Raw genomic sequence first — 24,789 nt, forward strand, 5'->3', positions numbered from 1 at the left:
ATTTAATCTACCCTCGTTACCCACACACGGCACCCCTCCATATCATCTGAAAGCTTTTCATATCTACTTTGAGATGAGGTCTGATGGAGAGCGGTCACATGGTACTTACATGTAGCTGTCATGGTTTCTTCTTATAACAGGAATGCAGATTTTAAAGTGTTTGTTTTATTTGTTCAATGAGTTAGTTCAAGACAAACTAGATTTCTTTTGTGATGCTTCAAGGTCACAATCTAAAAGGTAATACCAAAATCTAATAAAAACGTACAGGTAGCAATACAATGCAACAGTGCTGGTGATGTTTCTAATCATTTGTTCACTATGGTCTCAGAGTGCGTGAGTTACCAAATTTCATTGCCTTGGCATGTACACAAGTCTCTGGAGGGAAAATTGTTTTGACAAAGACACGGTTGGTTGTGCAGGGACCCTAAATGGTATAGGTACAAATAAGGTCTTGTAGAAGCTAAGATGCCTTTGGAAAAAAATGGTTATCCATATCTGGCATGCCTATGTACAAAGCCATTCAAATCTTTGTTGTTGTGCCAAAATGCTCTTTTGACATTGTTCCAAACTGACCTTACATGGTAGGAGTTGGGCCAGTGATTAATGCTTTTTTGAGGCTGGACTGAGGCACAAGTAATTTGGGTTGCACTCTGGTCACACAACACTGCTACCATGTGCTATGCTGCGGAAACTGCAGCTTGTCCATCACTCTCTGCCAGCTTAGCAAGATCTCTGAAATGGTAAGCTTCCTCTCTTTGGACAAAGTTAAACAGATTTTTTCCCCCTCAATACCAAATAGGCATAATAGACACAGCCTGTTAATGTTCATACAGCAGAAACTATGTTGCGGAATTTAGGAGTGAGCGAGTCACAGACTGCACGTACAGGTATGGAGTAGCGCTTATCCATTGTGCTGGCCATGGTGCCTGCTTCTGTGCGTTGGGTCTTCCATATTTGGGATTTAGGGAATGGCAAGGATTAAAATATCTGTCTCAGGTGATCTAATTATTGTGGCTTCTTTCAACACCAAAAGCCATATTTACACAGAGAGTGCAGAAACGTCCTTGTGTCTGCTTGCTCTTGTATATGGTAGAAGTCCTGAGCTGCTTCTGCATCTCTGCTGGTAATGGATTTTGCTACTTCATCATTGGCCAAGCCCCCACCAAGTCTGTTGTGGGTGTGTTCCTACAATCAGGTGAATTTTGAACGATACATTCTCCAAAGAATTTCACTTGTGAATGATTACTTGTTGGATGCCAGATTTAGAAGCTTTTTTCCATGGAAGCAAAGGGCATCCACCTGATATTTGTTGCATCTACCCTTAGAACAAGCACTGTTTTTCTTCAGTTTTCACAGAGTAGCTGTTGTCTCATCCGTCAAAGACCTTGATTACAAAATTAGCTTTGTCAAATCCTCGCAGGACCTCAAGTACTCAGCAGCCAATTCACCAAATGTATGAAACTTGTCTCCAGTCATGGCACCTCTGCTGTACACTGCTTTTAGGGCATCAGCTGGAAGACTCCATGAGCTCTCTCAGAAGCATGGAAGAGCAGTAGAGACACAGGTCCTATTGGGTGACTTAGAGCAACTGCTATTGACTATCATCTCTTTGTCTTGCAAAGGAATGGGCTCTGGAGAACACAATTTCTGGAATAATGGGCTCTTGTGATTGTCTCTTCCTTGCTGGACTTCAAATTATTATTCTTGGACATATTTCGGCAAATGTCAAGACAGATTTCTTGACTGACCTGAAGCAGTTCCACATCACAATCAAGTCCTCTAGATATGTTGATAAGCACCCGTGGATGTAATGCAGGGTCTAATGAGTGTATCACACTGTGGATGACACAGATGGTAATATATTCTTTAACCTTCTTCAGGGGAGAGGTGCAGACTTTGGACTTGACATGATGTAGTAAAGGCATTCTTTGTCTCACAATTTTTTCATACTCATAATATGAAGATAAGTAATGTTATTGCTAACACTGACCAGTGCAAAATGGTCAGTGAACTAAAAGGCTGTTTCTAAAATATTTCAAAGGATAGTAATGCGCACACAAACTAAGATTTTTCTAACAGGCAGAGTAGGTGCTACATTGTATGTTTTTGTTTTTTTAAAAAAAAGCGCTTAGAAGTATTGCTGTGTGAATTCACATTCTCCATCCCCTCTATTGTACAAATTACAGGCATGTGATCTACTGCTACTGGTGCACAACCTAACGTGTAAGGAAAATTACTTGCAATACTTTTGCCCATTTAGATTATCTAATGAGAAAACATTTAATGTTAGTGAATTGTAAAATGTTGGGGCATGTAGCAGAAATGGCAAATACTAGCATTTTGGGGAGGGAGAGAGAATTTGTCCATCCCAAGCCAATACAAAGAGTAATATTTTTTTTTACCAATAAACAACTACTTTTAAGGTGTTTAAACTAATCATGGCAAAATTTACAGATGATACCAAACTGCTCAAGATAGTTAAGACCAAAGCAGACTGAGAAGAACTTCAAAATATCACACCAAACTAAGTGATTGGGCAACAAAATGGCAAATGAAATGTCATGTCAATAAATGTAAATTAATGCACATTGGAAAAAATAACCCCAACTATACATACAATATGATGGGGACTACTTTAGCTACAATTACTCGAGAGAGAGAGAGAGAGATCTGGGAGTCATTGTGGATAGTTCTCCGAAAACATCCACTCAGCATTCAGTGGCAGTAAAAAAACCCAAATAGAATGTTAGGAATCATTAAAAAGGGGATAGAGAATGAGACAGAGAAAAATCTTATTACCTCTATATAAAAACATGGTACGCCCACATCTTGAATACTGTGGACAGATGTGGTTGCCTTATCTCAAAAAAGTTATATTGGCATTAAGAGAGATTCAGAGAAGGGCAACAAAAATGATGAAGGGTTTGGAACAGGTCCCATGTGGAGAGAGATTAAAAAGACTTGGACTTTTCAGCTTAGAAAAGAGGAGATTACAGGGGGGCTATGATAGAGGTCTATAAAATCATGACTGGTGTGGAAAAAGTTATTAGGAAAAGTTATTTACTTATTGCCACAATATAAGAACTAGGGGGTCACTACATGAAATTAATAGGGAGCAGATTTAAAACAAACAAAAGGAAGTTTTTCTTCACTCAGCTCACAGTCAACCTGTGGAACTACTTGCCAGAGGACATTGTGAAGACTAGGATTTTAACAGGGTTCAAAAAAGACCAAGATAGATTCATGGAGGTTAGGTCCATCAACGGCTATTAGACAGGATGGGTAGGAATGGTGTCCCTAGCCTCTGTTTGTCTGGAAATGGATGACAAGACCGGGATCGCATGATGATTACCTGATGTGTTCCCTCCCTCTGGGGCATCTGGCATTGGCCATTGTCGGCAGACAGGATACTGGGCTGGATGGACCTTTGGTCTGATCCAGTATGGCCATTCTTATGTTCTAACTGTAGAATTGTGCAAAAATGACACATTTTGGGTACCTAGTTTCACTTTGCCCATAGCTTTACAGCACTGCTTGGTAGCTCTGCCTCATACTTTATCTAGCCATACATAAAGTAAGTTTTCAGCTGATGGTCTGGGATGTGGGTGTCTGTGCATTAAACTTTAAAACTATAGCCTTTTGGGGGGGAACTGCTGCATGTCTCATAGGAGAACATTGCTATTGCTCAGCTAACACATCTTCACAGGTGGCAGCAGTACTGTAACTCAACCTTAACGATAAGACAGGGAGGGAGAGATTGTTTTTATAGCAGGGTATGTGGGATGTTTGAGGTGACTTCTGAGAACTCACCAAAATTTGCTTTTATATTTTTCATTGATTTTTATATTGCACGTGGCTTTGCATTTCTGGCAATGAAAGTGTCAAGGCATGAGCTTGGTGGGGGAGAAGAGTTAGGAACATGCACAACAAGCTGTAATGGGATGGTTTACAGTGGTAGCCCATTAAAGGGCACAAACTAGTACTGGCTTCAATGGATGCAAGATAGGGTTTTTAATCTTTTACTAGAGCATCCCTTCCTTTATGTGGTGGCTGAACCCAATGTTCTTTACCTGTGCGTTTGACTGCCTGAACTTTGGTTTTTAGAATAGTTTTTAGCTGATTGTGGGGTTATGTGATTATGCCAATTACATTCAATTACATAACTGTGTAAATAAGCAATAACTACATAATTGTATCCTCTAATTATATTATGGCATGTAGTGAAGTGTTGGTAAAAACCATTATGAAGCTTGCCAAGAATGGTGGCCAGCGCACCTGCTGGGCTAGCTTCAGAAAGCCTAGTTGCCCGCTTTGGAGGCATAATTTGTCTGCACTTGTTTCATTCCACAACTAGGAAGTAGCATAATTCACATGTTTTGCAGGAGCAAATGCAATAGCTACTACAGCAAGCTTTTTTGGCATCTACTTTATTTGCAGGTCTCAAAAAATGGATCCAAGTTTCAGGGGGGTAGCTTATCCCCATAAAAGAAAGGACTGAAAATTTCAGCTTCAGTTTTCATGGTCATCACTTGTGCAGTAACTACCTACCAAATGGCAGTCTTACAAACATGTGCTTTAAGTTACAGGAGTATAAAGTACCAGAAGATCAGCTTCAGTTATCATTTTTAACTAAGGAAAAGAAGGTAAATGCCATGGGAAAACACTTCCCTCCTTTTTTGACAGCATGTTTGCCAAACTATAATCTCATAAGTTTTTACAATCAAATTATAAGAATAGCAACACATCTGGTCCTTCCTTCTAAATATATCATCAGTAATCTAACCAGACCCCTCAGCAGCTAGTACATTGGATAACCTGACATAGTAGGAAGACAGCTACATCAATTTCACCAGTCAGTCGTGGCTTCTGGTCTAACCGCCACCAGAAATGTCTATTTTCCCCAGTGACTGTGCAATATTGGTATTGCTAATTAAATTAATACCCTTTCCATACCTGCTAGGAGGTGAGGAGGCAAACATGTTTGGAGTTGAGCTCTATTAACCCAGAGCATTCACTGAATTATATCCCAAAGATCTGAGTCTCATCTTCAAATTTACAGGATAATCTCTCAAAGTTCAGTCACATGAGAACTGAAGATTTTGGCTCACCCATTACACAGGTAATAACTAAGTTAAGATCTGGGCCTTAATTTCTCTCATCTGAGACTATTTGGAATTCTCTGTCTCTTAGGGTATGTCTAGACTACATGCCTCTGTTGCCAGAGGCATGTAGATTAGGCTACCAGACATAGGAAAATGAAGCAGCGATTTAAATAATCGCCGTTTCATTTAAATTTACATGGCTGCCACGCTGAGCCGACAAACAGCTGATCAGCTGTTTGTTGGCTCAGTGCGATAGTCTGGACGCGCGGGTGTCGACATCAAAGGTATTTGTCGACCACCCAGGTATGCCTCCTGGGATGAGGTATATCTGGGTGGTCGACAAATACCTTTGATGTCGCCACCCGCGCGTCCAGACTATCGCGCTGAGCCGACAAACAGCTGATCAGCTGTTTGTCGGCTCAGCGCGGCAGCCATGTAAATTTAAATGAAGCGGCGATTATTTAAATCGCCGCTTCATTTTCCTATGTCTGGTAGCCTAATCTACATGCCTCTGGCGACAGAGGCATGTAGTCTTGACGTACCCATACACAGCTACTGAAGAAGCTAGCCATAAAAATCACCTCTGGAAAAGTGTGACATGTTCTAGGAGGCCGGTGGATCAGCTCCTCAGCACCAACTTAAATAATGGGATTGGGTGCTTGGAGACTTGATTGTGCAGAGATGTAGAACTTCTCCCTCCACTGCTGCATATCTATTTTAATAGCTTTTTGTATTTCCTTCCGCAGTGAGAGACACTGGGGTGGCTGCATAGATCTTGGCGTTTTAACTAGAACTGGTTTAAAAAAAAACCCTATGAAGGAAGGCTGAAAGAATTGGGTTTGTTTAGTTTAGAAAAGAGAAGACTGAGGGGGGACATGATACCTGAAAACTGCTATCTAAAAGGGTGTCATAAGGAGGAGGGAGAAAACTTGTTCATCTTGGCCTCTGAGGATAGAACAAGAAGCAATGGGCTTACGCTGCAGCAAGAGAGGTTTAGGTTGGACAAACTCTAGAATAAATTGCCCAGGGAGGTTGTGGATCTCCATCTGTGGAGATATTTAAGAGTAGGTTAGATAAATGTCTATCGGGGATGGTCTAGACAGTATTTGGTCCTGACATAAGGACAGGGGACTCGACTCGATGACCTCTCGAGGTCCCTTCCAGTCTTTGTACTCTATGATCCTATGAAAAAATGTCCAGTGAAATTTCATTTCAACAAACACTGTGGGAAATAAATTCCCCCAAACATCTTCCAACCCTTTATTACTTCAACACCTGCATGCATCTTCCGTCTTTATTTCCAACTTTCTTTCTCTTTCCTGCATCATGAATGTTCTCCTAGACCAGGGGTGGACAATAATTTTTTTATCAGAGGCCACTTCAGAAATTGGAAAGTGGCAGGCCAGGACACGTCCGTGCTTTCCTGCCCACAGATCCTGATTGGTTTGGGGGAGTCTTTGTCCTTCCCCCAGAACAGCCAGATGTTCAGAACAGCTGGCAGTTCCTTCTAGGTGCCTGTGCCCCCTTGCGGTGGGCGGAGACTTTGTGCGCTCCCCCTATGCCTGAAAGTGGAGGGAGCACACACAGCCTGTCCCTGCCCCGCAAGGGAGCGCTGCACTTAGTCACCCGCCAGCTGAGCAATAGCAGTTGACTTGAAGGGCCAAGCCCCTTGCAGGGCGGGAGGAGACTTTGCACGCTTCCCCCTGCCCCCAGGCTCTGATTTGCCTGGGGACAGGGGGAGCACAAAGTCTCTTAAAACCTGCTCTCCGGCGCATGGCACTTAGTCAGCCCTGCAGGTTGATGCTAAGCCAGGGGTGGGCAATAATTTTTGCCCGGGGGCCACTTCAAGCATTTTTAAAGTAGCCCTGGGACACTCCAGAAGGGACAGGGCTAGCCCACCCCCAGACCATGATTACTCTGTGAGGTGGGGGTAGGGTTACGGTTGCTAGATGGTTTAACAAAAAATACCACTCTCCCCCCCCCCCCCCCAAAAAAAAAAATCGGGAAAAAATTCTGTTTGAGCAAAAACAAAACAAAAAAGGGAGGGGGAGAGAAGTAAAAGTTATTGGGGGGGGGGAGAAACGGCCCCACATTCCTCCACCCTGTCAGACATGGCAGGGGAAAATTATCCCCGCTGGCCTTTGTCCAAGGGAAACAGGAAATACTGGACATTTTCTGGTTGTTTGTTTTTTTTAACTGGACAGGGAACCCCAATAACAGACAGTCTGGGCAAAAACCGGACCCCTAGCAACTCTAGGTGGGGGAGCCCCTTTGTCCCCCCTTCTCACTAGGCACCCATGCCCTGAAAGAGGCTTGGCATGCTCTCCTACCCCCAGGCCAATCCGGGTGTGGGGGGAGCGCAGGAAGCTGCCTCCTGCTGTGCAAGGTGCACATGGCACTTTGAAGTGCCACAGGTTCCTCGCAGGGCAGGGAGAAGGAAGCATCACGCAGCTCCCCCCACCTCCATGCCCTGATTGGCCTAGGGGCAGGGGAGCATGCAAAGCCTCCACTGCTCTCCCCCGTGCCCTGTGAGCAGTGCACGGCACTTCAAAGTGCCATATGCTCCTGGCAGGGCAGGAAGAGGCTTTGCATGCAGCTACTTCCTCATCCCCAGGCCAATTAGGGTGCAGGGCGAAGGAAGTGTTGCATGCTCCCCTGCAGGTCATTTAAGGCCTGGGGGCAGGGGAGCATGCAAAACTTCCTTCCCCCTGCACCCTAATTGGCTTGGGGATGGGGGAGGAGCTGCATGCCTCCTCCCCCCCCCCACCCTAGGCCCTGATTGGCCAGGGGGCAGAATAGCGGCAGGACCTCGGCAAGCTGGATCAGCTGGCTTGGTGGCTGGATCCAGCCTGTGGAGGCTCCTAGATTGTGGCCTTTCTCTCTCTTCCTCCCCCCCCCATTGAGTATAGTGCTGACAATCATGCCTGAAAAGCCTCCTTCCACTCAAGTCACAATTGCTTTTAAGTACCCTTACAAGAACTAAACAATACTTCCCCCATCACTGGGAAAATCCAACTGCTGGCATCAGAGGATTAACACATGCACTATGAGTATCAATTCATACATTGGAATAAATAATATGAAATATACTTTCAAAGTTTAAAAAAATGGTTGGAGGAGGAGAAATGAAACTGCACAGGAGTTGTCAGTCCATGATTTCAAACATCAACTTGGGATAAAGTGAAAACAGTTGCACACAGCAAAATGGAACTTTGTAAAGGTTTCTGCCACTCTGTTCAAATGGTCTCTCCACATAAAGCAGTGGATGAGTTTTTGCTCAGTGTTTTTTTTTATTCTTTCCACATTGGAAAGGGCAATTCACTATTTCCTTGTAGCAGTCACAACCAGCGATTGGGGATGTATCTGATAATTTGAAATTCCCATTCTCCTCTGCCCCTGCTGGTTGCACTCCCATTTCCCCTCAGAACCCCATAAGGTGTCTCATTCAACAAGACTCCATCCCAGCAAAGCAGTCAAGCCACATATTTTACTTTGAATGTGTGAGTAGTTCCATTGACTCAAGTGCTTAACGTTAAGCAGGTGCGCAAGTGCTTTGCTGAACTGTGCACTAAACTAGCAAGTGAAATCTGTGTAACTGTTCTCACCCACAATTATTTCCAATTTGGGGACAACTTATACCTCCAGATCAGCAGCACAGCCATGGGTACCTGCATGGCCCCACAGTATGCTAACATCTTTATGGCTGACTTAGAATGTTTCCTCAGATCCAGTCCCCTTTCACTCCTCCTCTACTTATGCTACATCGATGACATCTTTATGATCTGTACCCATGGCCAAGAAACGCTAGATGCATTCCACAGCGACTTTAACAACCTCCACCCCACCATCAATCTCAGCCTGGACCATTCAACACGAGAAATCCATTTCCTGGACACCACAGTACAAATCACCAATGGTAAATTAGATACCACTCTCTACAGAAAACCCACTGACTCATACGGTTACCTACATGCCTCCAACTCCCATCCAGAACACACCATATGATCCATCCTCTATAGCCAAGCCCTTTGATACAACCGCATCTACTCTAATGCCACTGACAAGAGACCAGAAACTTCAGGAACTCTACCAAGCCTTTGTGTAAACCTCAATTACCCACCCAGGGAAATAAACAAATTGAAGGAGCCAGACGAATACCCAGAAACCATCTACTTCAAGACAGACCCAAGAAAACAACAATAGAACATCACTTATCTATAGCCCCCAACTTAAACCCGTTCAAAGCATCATCAATAACCTACCACCTATACAGGAACAGGATACTACACTCCGAGAGGCTCTGGGAGACAGACCCATAGTCTCCTATAAACAACTACCTAACCTCATGATGTTTCTTACCAACAACCACAGGACATACACTAATACCAACCTTGGTACTTTCCCTTGCAACAAACCACGTTGCCAGCTTTGTCCACATATTTACTCTGCTGACACCATCATTGGACCTAATCACGTCAGTTACAAGATCAAGAACACATATTCCTGTTCATCCAGAAATATAATTTATGCCATCATGTGCCAACAGTGTCCGTCTGCTATGTATATTGGACAAACTTCTCAGACACTTCTCCAAAGAATTGATGCCCACAAATCAGACTGTTTCCCAAAGAAAAAACAGTTTCTTGTCATTTCAGACAGACTGGGCATTGCTTCAACAGCCTCACTACATGTATCTTACTTCAAAGAGACTTTAACACCAGACTACAAAGGGGAACCTCAGAACTGTCATTCATGCTTAAATTTGACACTTTACAAATGGGCCTTAAAGATGCTTACCCATTACTAAGATAGCTTCCCCAATTATCACCCCTAATATCATTATCTCATAGACACTAACTTCCCCCCCAAACCCTCCCTCTGTTCTAAAATCTGATTTGTCAATTTTGTGTGTGTTCACTTTTTTTTTTGGTTGTATCCCTTTGGTGTATATGGTCATGCCAATTTTCTTCCACAATTTGATCTGAGGAAGTGGGTCTGGCCCATGTAAGTTCATCACCTAATAAACCATCTTGTTAGTCTTTAAAGTGCTGCATAGTCCTGTCTTTTGTTTCAGTATATAATGAGAGAGCTGATGAACAACAAAAGATCAGCCAGTTACCAGTAGAAATTGTGCCCTATAGAATGAAATATACACACAGGGCCTGATGTACACTTGCCTGCATCCTTTTCTGGAATATCAATATACCAGTCTTTGGTCATATTCACAGGTCAGTTTCTGCTACTATAGATCCAGCAGTGGAAAGCTGCAGAGGGGGATGGGCAGGAAATCACTGATGTCCCCAAAATTAGAAGGGATAGCTAGAGGCTGTGCCAATTTGGTTACATCTCCTGAACAGCTGCCCCTTGGAGGGCTGCTTCTGGGTTCCTGATTACAAATCTGCTTGCCCCAGTGGAAACAACCTCCAGAAGGAACCTCCCAAAGGAGCCTGGCCATGGTAACACTGTCATCTCTCCTTCAAATGTTCTCCTTGTAAGTTCCCAGGGGGCTGCAGGAATGTGTTTTACGTCTCCCTGCCCCAGCTTCAGCAAATCTCTCTTTTGGACTCTAAAACTGTTGCTGCCACCGCAAAGGACATCCTCGAGCTTTCTTGATCACCACAACTGCTCTCTTTTTTTTTTTTTTTAAATAGTGCAAAGGCAGAGTAGGGGAAAAGCTAGTTTTCAGTGCTGAGCCTACATTCTGTTACTCAGCTGGACAGCAACCTAGTGATCCCGTTCAAAGGAGTAGTAGCAGATGTTCTGATCCATGCTCTTGGACTGGTTTGGCTAATGAGAGAGGGAGACTCACAGAACATGAGTCAATGTAAAATCTATAATCTTGCTCATTATGATGGAGATTGGGCTTTGTTACAGCCCATCGCAGATATGTAAACATATCTGCACAGTGAAAAGCTTTGATCCCTATTATTAAAGGAAAAATACAGCCCTGTTCTGTCTGCAAGGAACATCTTTCAGCTGCACAAAACACAGCTCACGCACATGACTCACCACAATCATTTGAGCCACGTAACTTTCAGGACCAGTGTATTCAGTTGGGTCTTTCACTTTGACTAGGACGATAAAGTACAAATAATGCCACATGTTGTGTTCTGACTTTATATGCTCCTCAAATGAAACAGTCTTATTATCAAACTTGTCCCGCTCCAGTCCTGCAAAAAACACAAAAGCACTCAATCAACTTTTATCCGCACTGTCAGTGTAACAATAAACTCTGAAAAAATCAGCAATGGAAAAGTGTCAAGATGTTAATTTAAAAGCTATAATTACAGACTGACTGTTTTGCTAGACCTCCAGCTACAAAAGCATTTCTGGCAAAATTCTTTCAGACCCATATTTATTCTTTCCTGATATTCCCTCTTAACAACATCATCATCATCAGATATCTTACACCTTTATAGTGCCTTCTGGCTGGAATCAAAGTGCTTTACAAGCTGATCCTGCAAAAAATAGGCTGTAGATATGAGCTGTGTAAGTAAACATATAGTATTGATACATCAGCCCTATTCTTGCAAAGATTTAGGAACGTGCTTAGTTTTAAGTATGTGAATAACCCCACTGAAGCTTTAATGGGACCAGTTGTGTGCTTAAAGTTTAAACTCATGCAGGATTGAAATTCAAGTCATGAGCAAAACTGTTTATTATAACCACCTGTGCAACAGATTAGAAACTGTGCCTTAAAGTGTCATGGCCAGGCAGGACAGGGATGCATGAAATTATTTCATTTGTTGTTACGCCTTCCCCAGTCTGCTCTCCTGTGGACCCTAGCACAGATTAAAGCTTCCCTCCCTCGTGTGAAATCTTCCAGTGGCTATAGGGCCCCTTTGGGGAGGAGTGATTTGCCTCTCTCTGCACCAGCATGGACAAATCATAGGCAATGAAGTTTTATGTAAAGACACTTATTCAATTTATCTGCTCCTGTGTGTCTTCAGAGTTGCATCTCCTTATCAGGTGGGCAGGCTGTGCTACATTTAGCATTGTGGAGTCTATACTGCGATGGAAAAGTGCGCTGCATTTTTACCTGCTTCAATATTCAACAAAATCAACAGCTGTGCTCCCACTGCAGAGTCTTCATTAGTGGTGACAGTGAAAACAATGGGACGAATACAGCTTGAGTCTCGGACCCCAGGTGGAACTCAGCAGTAGCACAGTTAGAAGAGCCCATCTGAGTGGGCCCTGACTTTGGGTAGGTGGGCAATGCTGGGGGAGCATAGTTAAGCCTCGGCAGGTTGGCGGGAGAGGCCCTGGATGTGACGTGTGTAGGCCATAGCTCACTCAGGCCCATCTGTGGCCACGCCCCTGGAACTCAGAGTCTGTTGTTAGAAAAGTCATCTTTTTTGACTTGTGAACTGATTGTAAAAACGCCAGCGTGGGATTCTATATTTATTCCTGACTGGCAGCAAACACAGAGTTACTTTCCAATTGATGACTGCCCTTTAGAGACACTCTTATTTATGGAGCAGCATTTTGTTTTATTGCTTCTCTACCCTCCCTTCCTTCCTCCTCTTCCCCCCCCCCCCCCCCAAATGCCGCTGTAGCTCAATAGTACCTACCACAAATAAAACAGGTTGTCTTTAAGATTTCCTCTTTTTTCTGTTTTTCACTCCTGAGGTCAGCAAATGTATCAATGATGACTCCAAAGATGAGGTTCAGAACAATAATTATGACAATGAAATAAAATAGAAGATCATAAACAACTCGGGCAGCAAACAAGGGCTCCTGCAACAATAAGGTTTCAGAATGAAATAAAAATAGCGCACAACTACAACATTAAACCACCACGTACTTTTTCAGACCATTAGCTACAGCAATGCAAGGCACAGATGCATGTCTTAGGCCAAACCCTTCATGTCTTGCTCACATCAGCAATCTAACTGAAGCCAAAGGGGTTACTTACGTGAGCAGAGTAAGCAGGATTTGACTTTTAGGGTACATCTACACTACAGTGTTAATTCGAGTTAACTTAATTCAAATTAGCTATTTTGAATTAGGTTTTGTGTGTAGATAACTTATTTCAAAATATTGCGTCCACACTGAGTGGACCCTGAACTGAAGTTAAGGCTGGCCGGAACCAGTGCCAGCAGGGCATCAGGTTAGGAGTTAGCCTCAGGCAGCAGCCCCACACACTAACTGAGCTCCGTGCTTAAAGGGACCCTACCCCCACCCTGGACAGACAGCTCTTAGGATTCCCCACTTGCTTGTCTACCTCGATGAGGGACAGCAAAGCATTCCTGTCTTGGAGTGCCCTGAGTGCCTGCACTCGGGACACTACAGCACTCGGCCACATGGAGCCAGAGCTGCCCCTGGGCACGCCGGTGCGTTTTGTCAGGTTGTTGTCATCAGCCCGGCTGTACTTGCTGCAGGCTGCCATCCGGGGGGGGGGGGTCAATTGTGGGCCTGTCAGGATCCAAGAAGCCCTGAGGAAGAGCGTCCATCCCGAGGAGCCCTCAGAGCCACCCCGGTCCTTCCCATCAGGAGCTCGTGCCCCATTCCTCCCTCACGTCCTTCCACTTACCCTTCCCTAGCCCCCCTTCCTGATGTCACGCAAAAGACATGTATGTTCAAAAACAAACTGGGGACAGGGGGAGGGATGAACCTCTGGGGAGACTGGGAAAAGGAGGTGGGGGAGGGGGAAACAAGGGGAAGAAGGGGGAGGGGACGCTCAGGGCCCAGAGTTGGGGGTCTTGCCAGACCAACTTGATTTTCATGCAAACCTGCTCCTGGGTTCACATGTGGCCTTTGGTGGCCAGGCTGGCAGCTATCCTGCCATAGACGGCCGCATTCCTCCGTCTAGTGCGGAAATCATGGATGTTGGGGGCATCCCCCCCCAAACCTGAATAAGGTCCATGATCTCCACCCTAAACCAGGAAGGCGCCCGCCTTCTCCAGCCCCTGGCAGGCTCCTGGGAGCTGGCAGACTGCTCCTGGGGAGCGGTGGAGGGCTGGCTGCCAGTCGCTGGCTGGCTCATGTTTTGGGGCCACTGGGTCAAGGGCCCTGGTGGCCACTGTGGCCAGGGTCTACCCCTTTAATGGCTCCGGCGCTGGGGGAAAGGAGAGTAAGTTTTCCTGGTTGTGCCCAGAGTGGCCACCGGGCTCCCTGGGAAGGGCTAGAGGCCCCCTATTTCGAATGAAGTGTCTCCACAGCACTTAATGCTATTTCGAATTTGGCGTTACTTCTCGTAGAATGAGGTTTACCAAATTCAAATTAAGCGCGCCACTATTTCGAATTAATTTGGAAATAGTGGCTGGCATGTATGGACGCTATTAAAGTTAATTCGAAATAACGGCTGTTATTACCCCTCTCCTCTTTGAATTTTCTGTAGTTCTCTATTGGTGCTAACATTCCCCACCTTCCTGCAATTTCGTGGCTCCATGTTGCAATAATCTGCCTTCTGAACATGGCTGGGTTGGGTTCTTAAGAGAACCATAATGCCCTCTACATGACCAGGCAGGAGGCAGTGTGGGCCAGCAGAGAAGGCTCAGGACTGGCAGTCATAAAACTTGGGTCCTATTCCTCACTGTATGAACTTGTGCAAGTCATTTAACCTACCTGTGCCTCACATGTGAGACGGCAATAATGATTTGCTCTTTTGTGAAGTGCTTTAACGCAATCAATGTTCTATAATAGCTACGTATCACAGGCCTTTTCCAAAGCTCATGCATGTCAGTGGAAAGGTTCCCACTGGCTCCACTGAGCTACGTATCAGGACCTAAGCAACTAGGAACAGAAGCTGTTTCCCCCAAAAGCTGAGTGCTCTATCTCTGCCGCACTCTGAGTCTCATACTGTTTGGTTAGAAAGGAATCATTTCACTTTCATCCTGTGATTTGCTGTGCAGAGCACCAGCCATGGGGCGGTTATGGTGTCCTGGCACATACTGTGTGTTCTGAACAAAAAAAGTAATTTTGGTGAAGTTATTTTAAACGTAGTGCATTGAAACTACAGCAAGTCCCCCCCCTCCTCCTTTTTTTTTTAATTTTTGGAAGTTTATTGGTATATTTGAAATTCTTTTTTTCCTTCAATGCTAGTAGTGTGTGTTGCTTAATATGAGTAAATAATAGGCTCTATTCCAATGCAATCTCAGCTAACTATAAACCTGATATACTACAACCATGAGTCCTGACACATATGCATCAATCAGCCCTATTCAAAGGTTTGTATTTGATTCCTGTTGTAAACTGATCCAATCTGGAAATACATCTTAGCGCTGCTTGGAGGGTAATAATATGCCCCAGCTTTCCAGAAAGGTAACTAGCATCTGGAATTCCCTTCTTCATGTAAGAGTTTTCGCCTTCTCGTTAAGCACTCCATCTGGTATATTAAAATTACAGTGGATAAGTCAGCAGCGTGACATTCGAGATAACTAGGTAAAATATTTCCTCTCTCCTGTACAAGTGGGTTTTGGCACTCACAAGGCACCCGAGAAAATATGCTGCATTCTGTTAGGCAAATGCTTACGTCTTTGGAAGGTTTTCTTAGCACATCCCCCACACCACCGCCATTTCTCAGGCCTTGGTTTAACACTGTAACGATGCACATTAGCAGAGTGTCACAGGTCCTCTCAGTTCCATTCTCCTTTTCTTCTTTACCTACAACAGCCAGAACAAAGAGAGGCTTGGAAACCAAAGGAATAGACACTCCGTTCATTAGAAACAATGGCGGCTGCAGTAATTTTGCCTTTCATCATTCTTCAACTGTAATTATTTATCATCCCTCTCAATTTTGAAGCCACAACATTATAGCTTTTTGACAGCAATACACTTAACCTGACAGAGAGAGGGTGAGATTCCTTATTTGTTCTCCCACAGGTAACCCAACTAATAGCCCAAGTCTGCAGGCTTTACTCACGACAATACTCTTTACGCATGCGAGTACACCCACTGGCTTCAAAGGACCCCGCAGTGCATAGGTGACAGGGAGAGAAAAATCATGCAAGGGAATCAGAGGTACATTCAGAGATTTCTCTCTTGAGAAATCATCCCCCTCCCCCCCGAGGCATGTACAAACCAAGTAATGCTATCATTTCCAGCTAATAAACAGCGGCTGACTTGTGTGTGACTCATTCTAGCAGTGATCAGGGTTAAGGCACAAGACTAAAAGCATGCCCACTGAAGTAAACAAAAGACACCCACGGACCTTAAGGTACTGGATTGGGCAGCACAGGCCTACAAACCTGGGCTTTATTCCAGAATCACTGTGGCCAGGCTACATCGGGTTCAAGCCCAAGTATGCAGGGAGGCTGCTTTGTCATAAGAATCCCAGGAGGAATTCTGACCAATGGCAAGAATTCCTCCCACGATTCCCAGGCTGCAATGGCAGCACAATCAGCCTAAGAAAGCAGTGCTCCTGCGATGGCTGCTACAGAGGGAGAAGAATCATGACTGGCCTTTCTCCTGTCCCTCCTCTTTGGGATGCACTTACTCATGCTGTGCATCTGCCTTGCATAAGGTCAGTGTTTCTCCCAACATTTCTTCCGTGTGCTGATTTTGAGCATGGGGCTTTCAGAAATAACACAATTTAATAAATGTCAATTTTCTGCTTCCCTGGTTAGCTGAAATGGTATACTTAAGTAATTACAGGCAGTCCCCGGGTTACGTACAAGATAGGGACTGTAGGTTTGTTCTTAAGTTGAATCTGGCGTCCAGATTCAGCCGCTGCTGAAACTGACCAGCGGCTGACTACAGGAAGCCCGAGGCAGAGTTGCTCTGCCCCGGGCTTCCTGGAATCAGCCTCTGATCAGTTTCAACAGGCTGAATCTGGACGCCAGTTCCAACTTACATACAGATCCAACTTAAGAACCCCAGGCGTCCCCAAGTCAGCTGCTGCTGAAACTGATCAGCGGCTGATTCCAGGAAGCCCGGGGCAGAGCAACTCTGCCTCAGGCTTCCTGTAGTCAGCGCTGGTCAGTTTCAGCAGCGGCTGACTTGGGGATGCCTGGGGCAGAGCAGCTGGGGTGCTGCCGGGTTGGTCCAGTAGAGCCCAGAGCGGACCAACCGGCAGCGCCCCAGCTGCTCTACCACAGGCCTCCGGAGAAAAGCCTGGTCTGCTGGGGGGGGGCGTACTAGCTGGGCCCCGCCCCCCCCCAGCAGACCAGGGAGACGCGGGCGGCGGACCAAGACGCACCGCGGTCTCGCCGCCCGGGTCCTCCGCGGCTTTGCTCCCCGTCTCCCTGGTCTGCTGGAGACCAGAGAGACGGGGAGCAAAGCCTCTGAGGACGCCGGCAGCGGGGCGTCTGGGCTGTCCGCTGCCCGCGTGCTCCCCGGCTTTGCTCCCCATCTCCCTGGTCTGCTGGTCTCCAGCAGACCAGGGAGACGGGCAGCAAACCCTGTTCGTAACTGCGGATCCGACATAAGTCGGATCCGTGTAACTCGGGGACTGCCTGTACTGCGAAGGCACCACACTTCAGGCTCTGAGATGCCTTTGACTGACTGAAAGCCCTTTGGGTTCAGCAAACCAAAATTCACATTATGGATAATGTCTTATATCAATATTGATTTAAATAAAGGTCAACAGAGCAAAAGACAAAGCAAGGAAGGACAGGTCCCTGAACCCAAATGACCTATGGCACTTGTACTATCTTGATATACATATTTGTCCATCTTTCCTCCTAGAGTATCTAAACAACACATCATCAGATGTGTTATCATCGTGTAATATCAGAAAATTGCTAGGTAAGGTCCCATGGGAAGGAAAACTAAAGGGGGAAAAAAAGGAAAACTGGCACTTTTGCAAAGGGATAATATTAAAGGCCCAGCCTCAAACTATCTCAATATGAAGGAAAGATAGGAAGAACAACAAGAGGCCAATATGGCTCCCACAGAAGTTTTTGAATCCTTCAGGTCATTAAAGAAGAAATTCTACAGAAAGTAGAAACATGGACAGATGGCTAAGGATGAGCAGAAAGGAATATCACAAGCAGGGAGGGAGAAAAATCAAAGACTAAGGCACGAAATGGCTCACATTTAGCCAGGAACATAAGACAATAGAGAAAGGATCTATAATGTAGTAGAAACGAAAAAAAAACAAAGGAAAGTCTAGGTCTACTTTGTAAGTGTTTAATGCCTGTTTTGCTTCAGTGTTCCCTAAAATGGTTAATGTTAACTAGATGCTTAACCCACTGAGTAGTAAGTAACAGCAAGGAGGAAGAAACACATGCCAGAATAGGGAAGAACAGGTTAAAGATAGATGTACTCATATGAGCAGGGCCTGGTGGAAGTCATTATAGGGTATTTAAGGAACTAGCTGAAGCAAATTTGGAACCATTAAGCAAGCATCCTCAAGAACACACGGGGTCCCTAAGAACTGGAGAAGGGCAAACCATATCTCTTATTAAAAAGGGGGAAACAAAGGGAATTGCTCAGCCTAACTTTGACACCTAGAAAGATACTGGAACAAATTAAATAATTTGTAATCGCCTAGTCACATAGCCAATATAGAACATATTGTTCTTGACAAATCCAAATGACCCTCCAATGACACTGTTACTGGCCTTATGAATAGTGGGAAAGCATAGAGGTAATAGATCTTGATTTTTAGAAAGGCTTTTGATACAGTCCTACATGACATTATCATAAGCATACTAGTTCCCCTATAGAGTCAAGTCAGTTTTCTCTGTTGTTTGTGAGGGTCTTTCATATAGCAAGAGAAAAGTTATGAGTCACTAAAAGCAAATTGGTGGTAGAGGGGTAGAGTATACAAAACTACTTTTAAACTTTTTTTAAATTGACTAGATTTCATGCTGACAATGTCCCTTTAACTTAGCTCTTCGTGTTAAATTGCATCTGAGGTGAGGACTGCAGAAAAAATGTATCTAGACATTCAGTGGCATATGCTGTACTTCTAAGACCAAATTATGAGATCCGAAAATGGAGCTGTTTTCTCACTAATGGTACAGATAAAGCAGATCAGCTGCTGGCTTCCACGATTTGTGAACTCAGCAAGAAGCAAGATCTTTGCACAAATCAGTATTAAGATTTAACATTTAATTTTGATAACTAACTGTCAGTGTATTTGAAAATTAGGTGTGAAAGCACTCACATACTAGGCAAGTTGCCAGCATAGCTCTCAGTGTAGAAAAATGTGGTCACTTCTGACTTCGAATAATGACAGTCAATTTTCTTGACAAGAAAAGCCTCTCTTGTGTAATAACTTACAAACACTTCCACTTGAAATTTATCACCATTTTGGGGAACTTTCATACTAACCTAGGTTGGTAATAGGTAGCGCAGTGGAACAATTTTCTTTTGCACATGTTTCCATCATTGACGTTAGAGTTGTGGTAGGAGCTTCGCCGTTACCTGACAAAATGAAAAGCAGCATAGTTTACAGAGGCATATGCTGGAGAGTGCAGCACATAGATATGCAGTTTAATATCACAAATTTCTTGAAATTAATTAGTGGTTTATAAAAAAAACAAGAACAAATTAGATCTCAGCAGAAAGCAAGTATTCAGCATGAACTCAAAACTTAGTTTATAGTATGTCACAACTATTTCCCCATTGCATCTTCATAAATGAATGACTCTCATCAAATGCTGCTACTTCTAGTCAGAACAAAATGTATTCAAAGCAACAAACAACTGCCAGATATGAAAATGTCCGTTTTTTAAAACCACTAGATAAATTATTCGCAAAGGCTGACAAGCAGAACACTGAACTGATATTCAGTCTTTCGGAATCTAGAATATTTAAGAGTTTTCAAGGATACAAAACTGTTTGGTACTCATTAGTACATATGTTTGGGTTTTAGTAAAACACTAATTCAACAGTCCCAAAATAGGCAAATGTGTACATCAGCTTGATTTTATCAAAAACCAATTTCACCCTGTGCATTGCACACAATTTACTGCATTTCAAATCCGGGTTGCAAGAAAGTTTAAGGAGCAAAAATGATGGCAAAAATCATTTAGTCCAAATAGTAATCCAAAGTTATAGCAGGCTGTTTACACAGTGAAAACTGATTCATTCTGACTTTTTCCCATCTGAGGAATGTTATTAGGCTAACATTTTAAATGATTTTTTGGGTGTACAATATTCTGCTAATATGACATCTTCTAATATCATCAGTATATTTTCTTGACTAGATTTTCATGTATGAATGACACTAATACAACAACAAACCACACACAATCTCCAGAGAACCCAATAAGGGGAACATAACATGGAAATTGCCACCCTGGATCAGAGCAGAAGTTCATAGAATTGGGTGTCCTGTCTTCAATAGTGGCCACAGAAACCTTCTGAAATTAAATTTCAAAGTCTTGATCTCAGCCAAGAAGTTTTTAAGTTACATACAAACCAGCTCAACCTTTTCAAGTGATCCAAATATGGAAAACAAGGCTTATTCAAGACATTTGACAGATGGCTCTAAAATGGCTTTATTAACACTTCAGCCTTAGTATGCTCAGCTTTGCTTTGTTTGAAAACATTTAGTTTTGAAATAAAGTTATGAATGGCTGGATCATGTACAGAGTTTGTGCAGTATTGACTGGATACTGCTAGATGCCAAGTGCCTCCTTTTAGGTATCAGGTGTTCAGTGCATTCATGGATCAGCCTATAAGTGAATTAATCACAAACCCGGGTGTTTTTTGTTTTGGTCTAAGGGTAAAATTCTGACTCCACTGATTTTACTTAGGCCAGGTGCATTAAAAAGCTCTATTTAACTGGCTATGACTTACTCTTTTTGAGCAATAGTGAAGTGTGTAAAGCTTGGTTTTTTTTAATTTCCAATGTGAATTGGAATGGGGGAAAAGAAAATTAATTAACTTGCATGATTTTAGTAATATTTTAATATATGAGCCTATATCTGAAACATACCTTTGCAGAATAATTTTACCTACTAGATTTAAGCTACTGAAGAACAATGTGACATTGATTCTGTTCCCACTGGAGTCAACTGAAAAAACCCTCTCAGACTGACTTTAAAAGGGAGCAGGATTATCCCCATAGAAATGCTAAATTTCAGTAGGATGATGGTAATCTGAGGTAAAAGCAAGACCTGCAATAGATGTTCTGTTTTTTAATCGCTCCACCTCCATGATGAAGTCATCTTTCAAGAACAGGAACCCAATAATGGAGAAAAGGTAAACCAAGATGAGAGCCAGCACAGCAGTAAGGATAATGGAGCGGCCATTTCGGGTAACACTTTTGATGACATTGAGCAAAGTCTCCTCCCTGTACACCAAATCGAACAGCTAGAAAAAAAAAGCAGGAAAATCTGAATAAATATGACAATAGATAAATGCTAGTTGGGAATACCACCTCAACTCAAGAAACACACATAGGGCCAAATCCTGACCTCAGATACATGAGCATGCAACTCCCCCAATACAGTATCAGTGGGCAGAGGGAAAAATATGGCATATGATGTTAAATTTTATGAATACCTGTTACTGTACAACCAATTTAATAGGAATATTATGTACATCAAGATATGGGCTGACAAAGACTTCGGCAAGATTCAGCATTAGGATCCAAACTTTGTAATTTCCCTCCATATTTATAATGTGCTAGAACAAATCCAAGTGTTTCCATGATATTCAGAAGTGTCCAGATCTAGATTTAAAATTTTACATTTTGGCCCCATCTACTATATACACACAGTTGAACCCTCTCATCCTGCAAACATGCACATGAATAACCCTAAATCCATTGAGCTGAGGGGGCCACTTCAGTATTAAAAGTCACACAGATTTTAGCAGGCTATACTTTGTTATACAAATCTAACATTAATTTTACCGTTTTGTATAACCCTTGTAAACAAATTTTAATTCTGTAGCTTCAACTGGGTGGTTTAAGGGGAGTATTCATAGGGCTAACATTCTTTCAGTGTCAAGTTCATGATGAATGTGTTTCAAGAAACTTTAACTTTTTTTCCTTTTATAATTCTGGTTTATATTAGTGTTCTATAATTCTCTGGGTCTTATCTTCAATATACGTCTTTCAACTCAAATACACCGATTACAGTTGCGAGATGACACAGAATGATTTATCAAAAGTGTCAATAGTCACAATTCATGAGATCTGAAATCCATAGCTTTGCAAGATGATTGATTAATAGAGGAAATAAAGGAGAAAATTATCATTCATGTCATAACAGATGAAGCCTAAAATTAGGAACAAAAGTAAGTGAATGTGGTCAGTAACTAGGGAATGTTTACAATTATACCATAAATGATTCAAGAACATTTGTCATCCAGAAAACAGTAAAAACTTTGTCATAGATCCTTTCATAGACAGTCTCCCTCCCTGATAGGCTGTTCCTCCAAAGCATCAGTGACAGGTACTGTAATCCACATATAACATAGTAACTTTAGGGCAATATTATAAAGGCAAAATTAAAACAAATTATCTTTAACACCTTGTATACTGGTTGCAGTCCCCAATTTTTCCTTCCTGCTCTTTGTTTATTCTCCCTGGGTGTGGGAATTTACACTATTAGAACAGAACCTCCTTTCATCTCTTGTATCCTTTCTCTGTTCTAAATCAATCACAGGTCACTTTGAAGATGGGTTGTATCATCTGATGTCTTTGCTATGCTTATAATTTTGGTGTTACCTACAAGTGTGATCACAGCTGAATTTACACCAAATAAAAACTATGTAAGACAATTCTTCACAAATGGATTTTACTGCCAGTTTTATGTCTGTAAAATGCAAAGCTTATATCACACTTCTTTTGATTAAAGAAGTCTCCAACATTAAAAATGCTAGCTTGATTAATCTGTCTCTTTAGTTACACAATGTGTAGTGTTGAAAGGAGGATGTATATGAAAACTCTGTAACTTGATTGGTCAGGAAACTGAGAAAAATATAAAACAGAGTATCATGAAAAGTGAAAGCCTGTACAGGTATTTTCTGAAATCTGTCCAAAAGGTTTACACATCACAGAATAAAAAAAATAGTGATTAAAACTATTTCAGCGCATCAAAAAGGGCTTTTTAAGGCTCTTCAGCTTAGATTTGTTTGAAGATCATATTCTGTACAGAGTGACTTTCAATACACCTGTTTTGTGTTATGAAAGGAATTCCACCTGTGTAAGTAGAATTGAAGAAAATGAAGGAAACATTTCAAATGTCTTCAGGTTACGTGTCAGAAGTATCCCCTGGATGGGATCAAAGAAAAGGCTGTTTGATAATTTTCTGGAATGAAATGTGTAGACCTGTGCAACAAAAACAGTAGCTTCTATTGAGCAACAGCATAAAAGTACGCTAAAAATACCCATGATTTGGCATGACTGTCAGGAAGAAATCAAGGGGTAACAGTAATTTCTATTTTTGCAAGGTTTCCCACTCCCCATAGGCATATACTCACCAGGAAACTATAGAAGAATTCATGCACACAGAGGCCCAGCATGCAGACCAGGACGTATGCTACATGGTAGAGAAAGGCCATGTCCATAATGACTGCTCTGTAACCTCGAGTGAACGTTCCGCGGTTTCCAACAAAGCTCACCAGAAATACTATTTTGTTACAAAGCTGTGGGGAGATAGCAAAGGATGATTTTATTACATCAGATCATCAGCAGCAGCAACTCATACTGTGACAATGCCTCAGAGACCCAGTCACACAGCAGGATGGCAGGTGCTGTGCAAAAATTAAAAAAGGATATTCTCTAAGACCAAGGAACTCACAATCGAAGCATAAAACAGGAGACAACAGGTGCAGATGGACAGACTTCACTATCAATTTGCAGAGCCGCTTTGTACAAAAGCCCTTACAAAACCCTTTTCTTGCCCTTTCACTTCATTCTCGATAGGCACATGGACACCATGTAATCTCATCTAAGGCACATTAAACAACATTACTTTGCAATGGCTTCCATTAGGGTTTTTTTCACATATTGACTGGGCTACCAGATAAAATTACTAAAGCTGTTCTCTCTATTCAATACCTAGAATACTTAACGGGTGCTGCAAAATCACATTAACCCTACTTGGGTGCAAAGGCAGGCGAACTGTCATTCACAGGCTATATATAGCGGTCTCAGATGTGTAGCATAGGCATGCTTACATGTTAGGTAAGAAAACAAAGCCCTGGAATTGAAATTACTTCAGATATAGATTAAGTGACTTTAGCCTCAAGCCCGGTCCTCTCCCATTAAAGTGAACAGCAATTCTCCCATTGATTTCAATGAGTGCAAGATCAGGTTCCTATGGCACACATTCCAGTTAAAAATACTGCATCTTAGTGCTGCATTCAGTGCCAATAGTGTTAGACAGAGTGGGCCACAATTGGATCTCAGTTATGAAGTGTGTATCAAAAATAACTCCATTAAAGCCAATGGAGCTGTTCCAGATTTATGAAAGCATCGTTGCGATCAGAATGCGGTCTGCTGTTTACTACAGAATTCTTGGTTTGGCTCTTGCCCCTCCAAAAATTGTTTCAGAGTATGCCACCATTGGTGCCGACTCCGTGGGAGCTCAGCACCCTCTATTGGGGGGTCTCACCAATCAGCTCCCCCGTATCTAACATCTCATACCTGCCAAGGGTTAACTGTTCAGTGGTGGGCAGACAGAGGCAGAGTGAGGGTGAGATGCACTCAGGGACAGAGTGGGAGTAGGAAGAAACAAGGCAGGGTCTGGCTGTGGGAAAAGGGCTTAAGTGAGGACAGGGCCTGGGGCCGAGTGTCATGAAGCATCCCCCAGAGAATCAGAAAGTCTGCACCTCTGTA

At 43.1% G+C, this 24,789-nt stretch overlaps 1 protein-coding gene across 2 annotated transcripts in view; it reads right to left on the reverse strand.

Moving 5' to 3' along the window:
- Window positions 1-24,789, reverse strand: part of ITPR2 (inositol 1,4,5-trisphosphate receptor type 2) — a 319,703-nt gene that overhangs the window by 20,953 nt on the left and 273,961 nt on the right. For both annotated transcript variants that reach the window (XM_075898795.1, XM_075898803.1), the window contains exons 50-55: window positions 23,430-23,594; window positions 21,116-21,311; window positions 19,323-19,415; window positions 15,577-15,707; window positions 12,674-12,839; window positions 11,112-11,272 (exon numbers count right to left, since the gene is read on the reverse strand). In XM_075898795.1, coding sequence (XP_075754910.1) covers window positions 11,112-11,272; window positions 12,674-12,839; window positions 15,577-15,707; window positions 19,323-19,415; window positions 21,116-21,311; window positions 23,430-23,594 — 912 coding nt within the window. The remainder of the gene's footprint in view (window positions 1-11,111; window positions 11,273-12,673; window positions 12,840-15,576; window positions 15,708-19,322; window positions 19,416-21,115; window positions 21,312-23,429; window positions 23,595-24,789) is intronic.

This window comes from Pelodiscus sinensis, chromosome 1 (assembly GCF_049634645.1).
Source record: "Pelodiscus sinensis isolate JC-2024 chromosome 1, ASM4963464v1, whole genome shotgun sequence".
Taxonomy (NCBI): Eukaryota; Metazoa; Chordata; order Testudines; family Trionychidae; genus Pelodiscus; species Pelodiscus sinensis.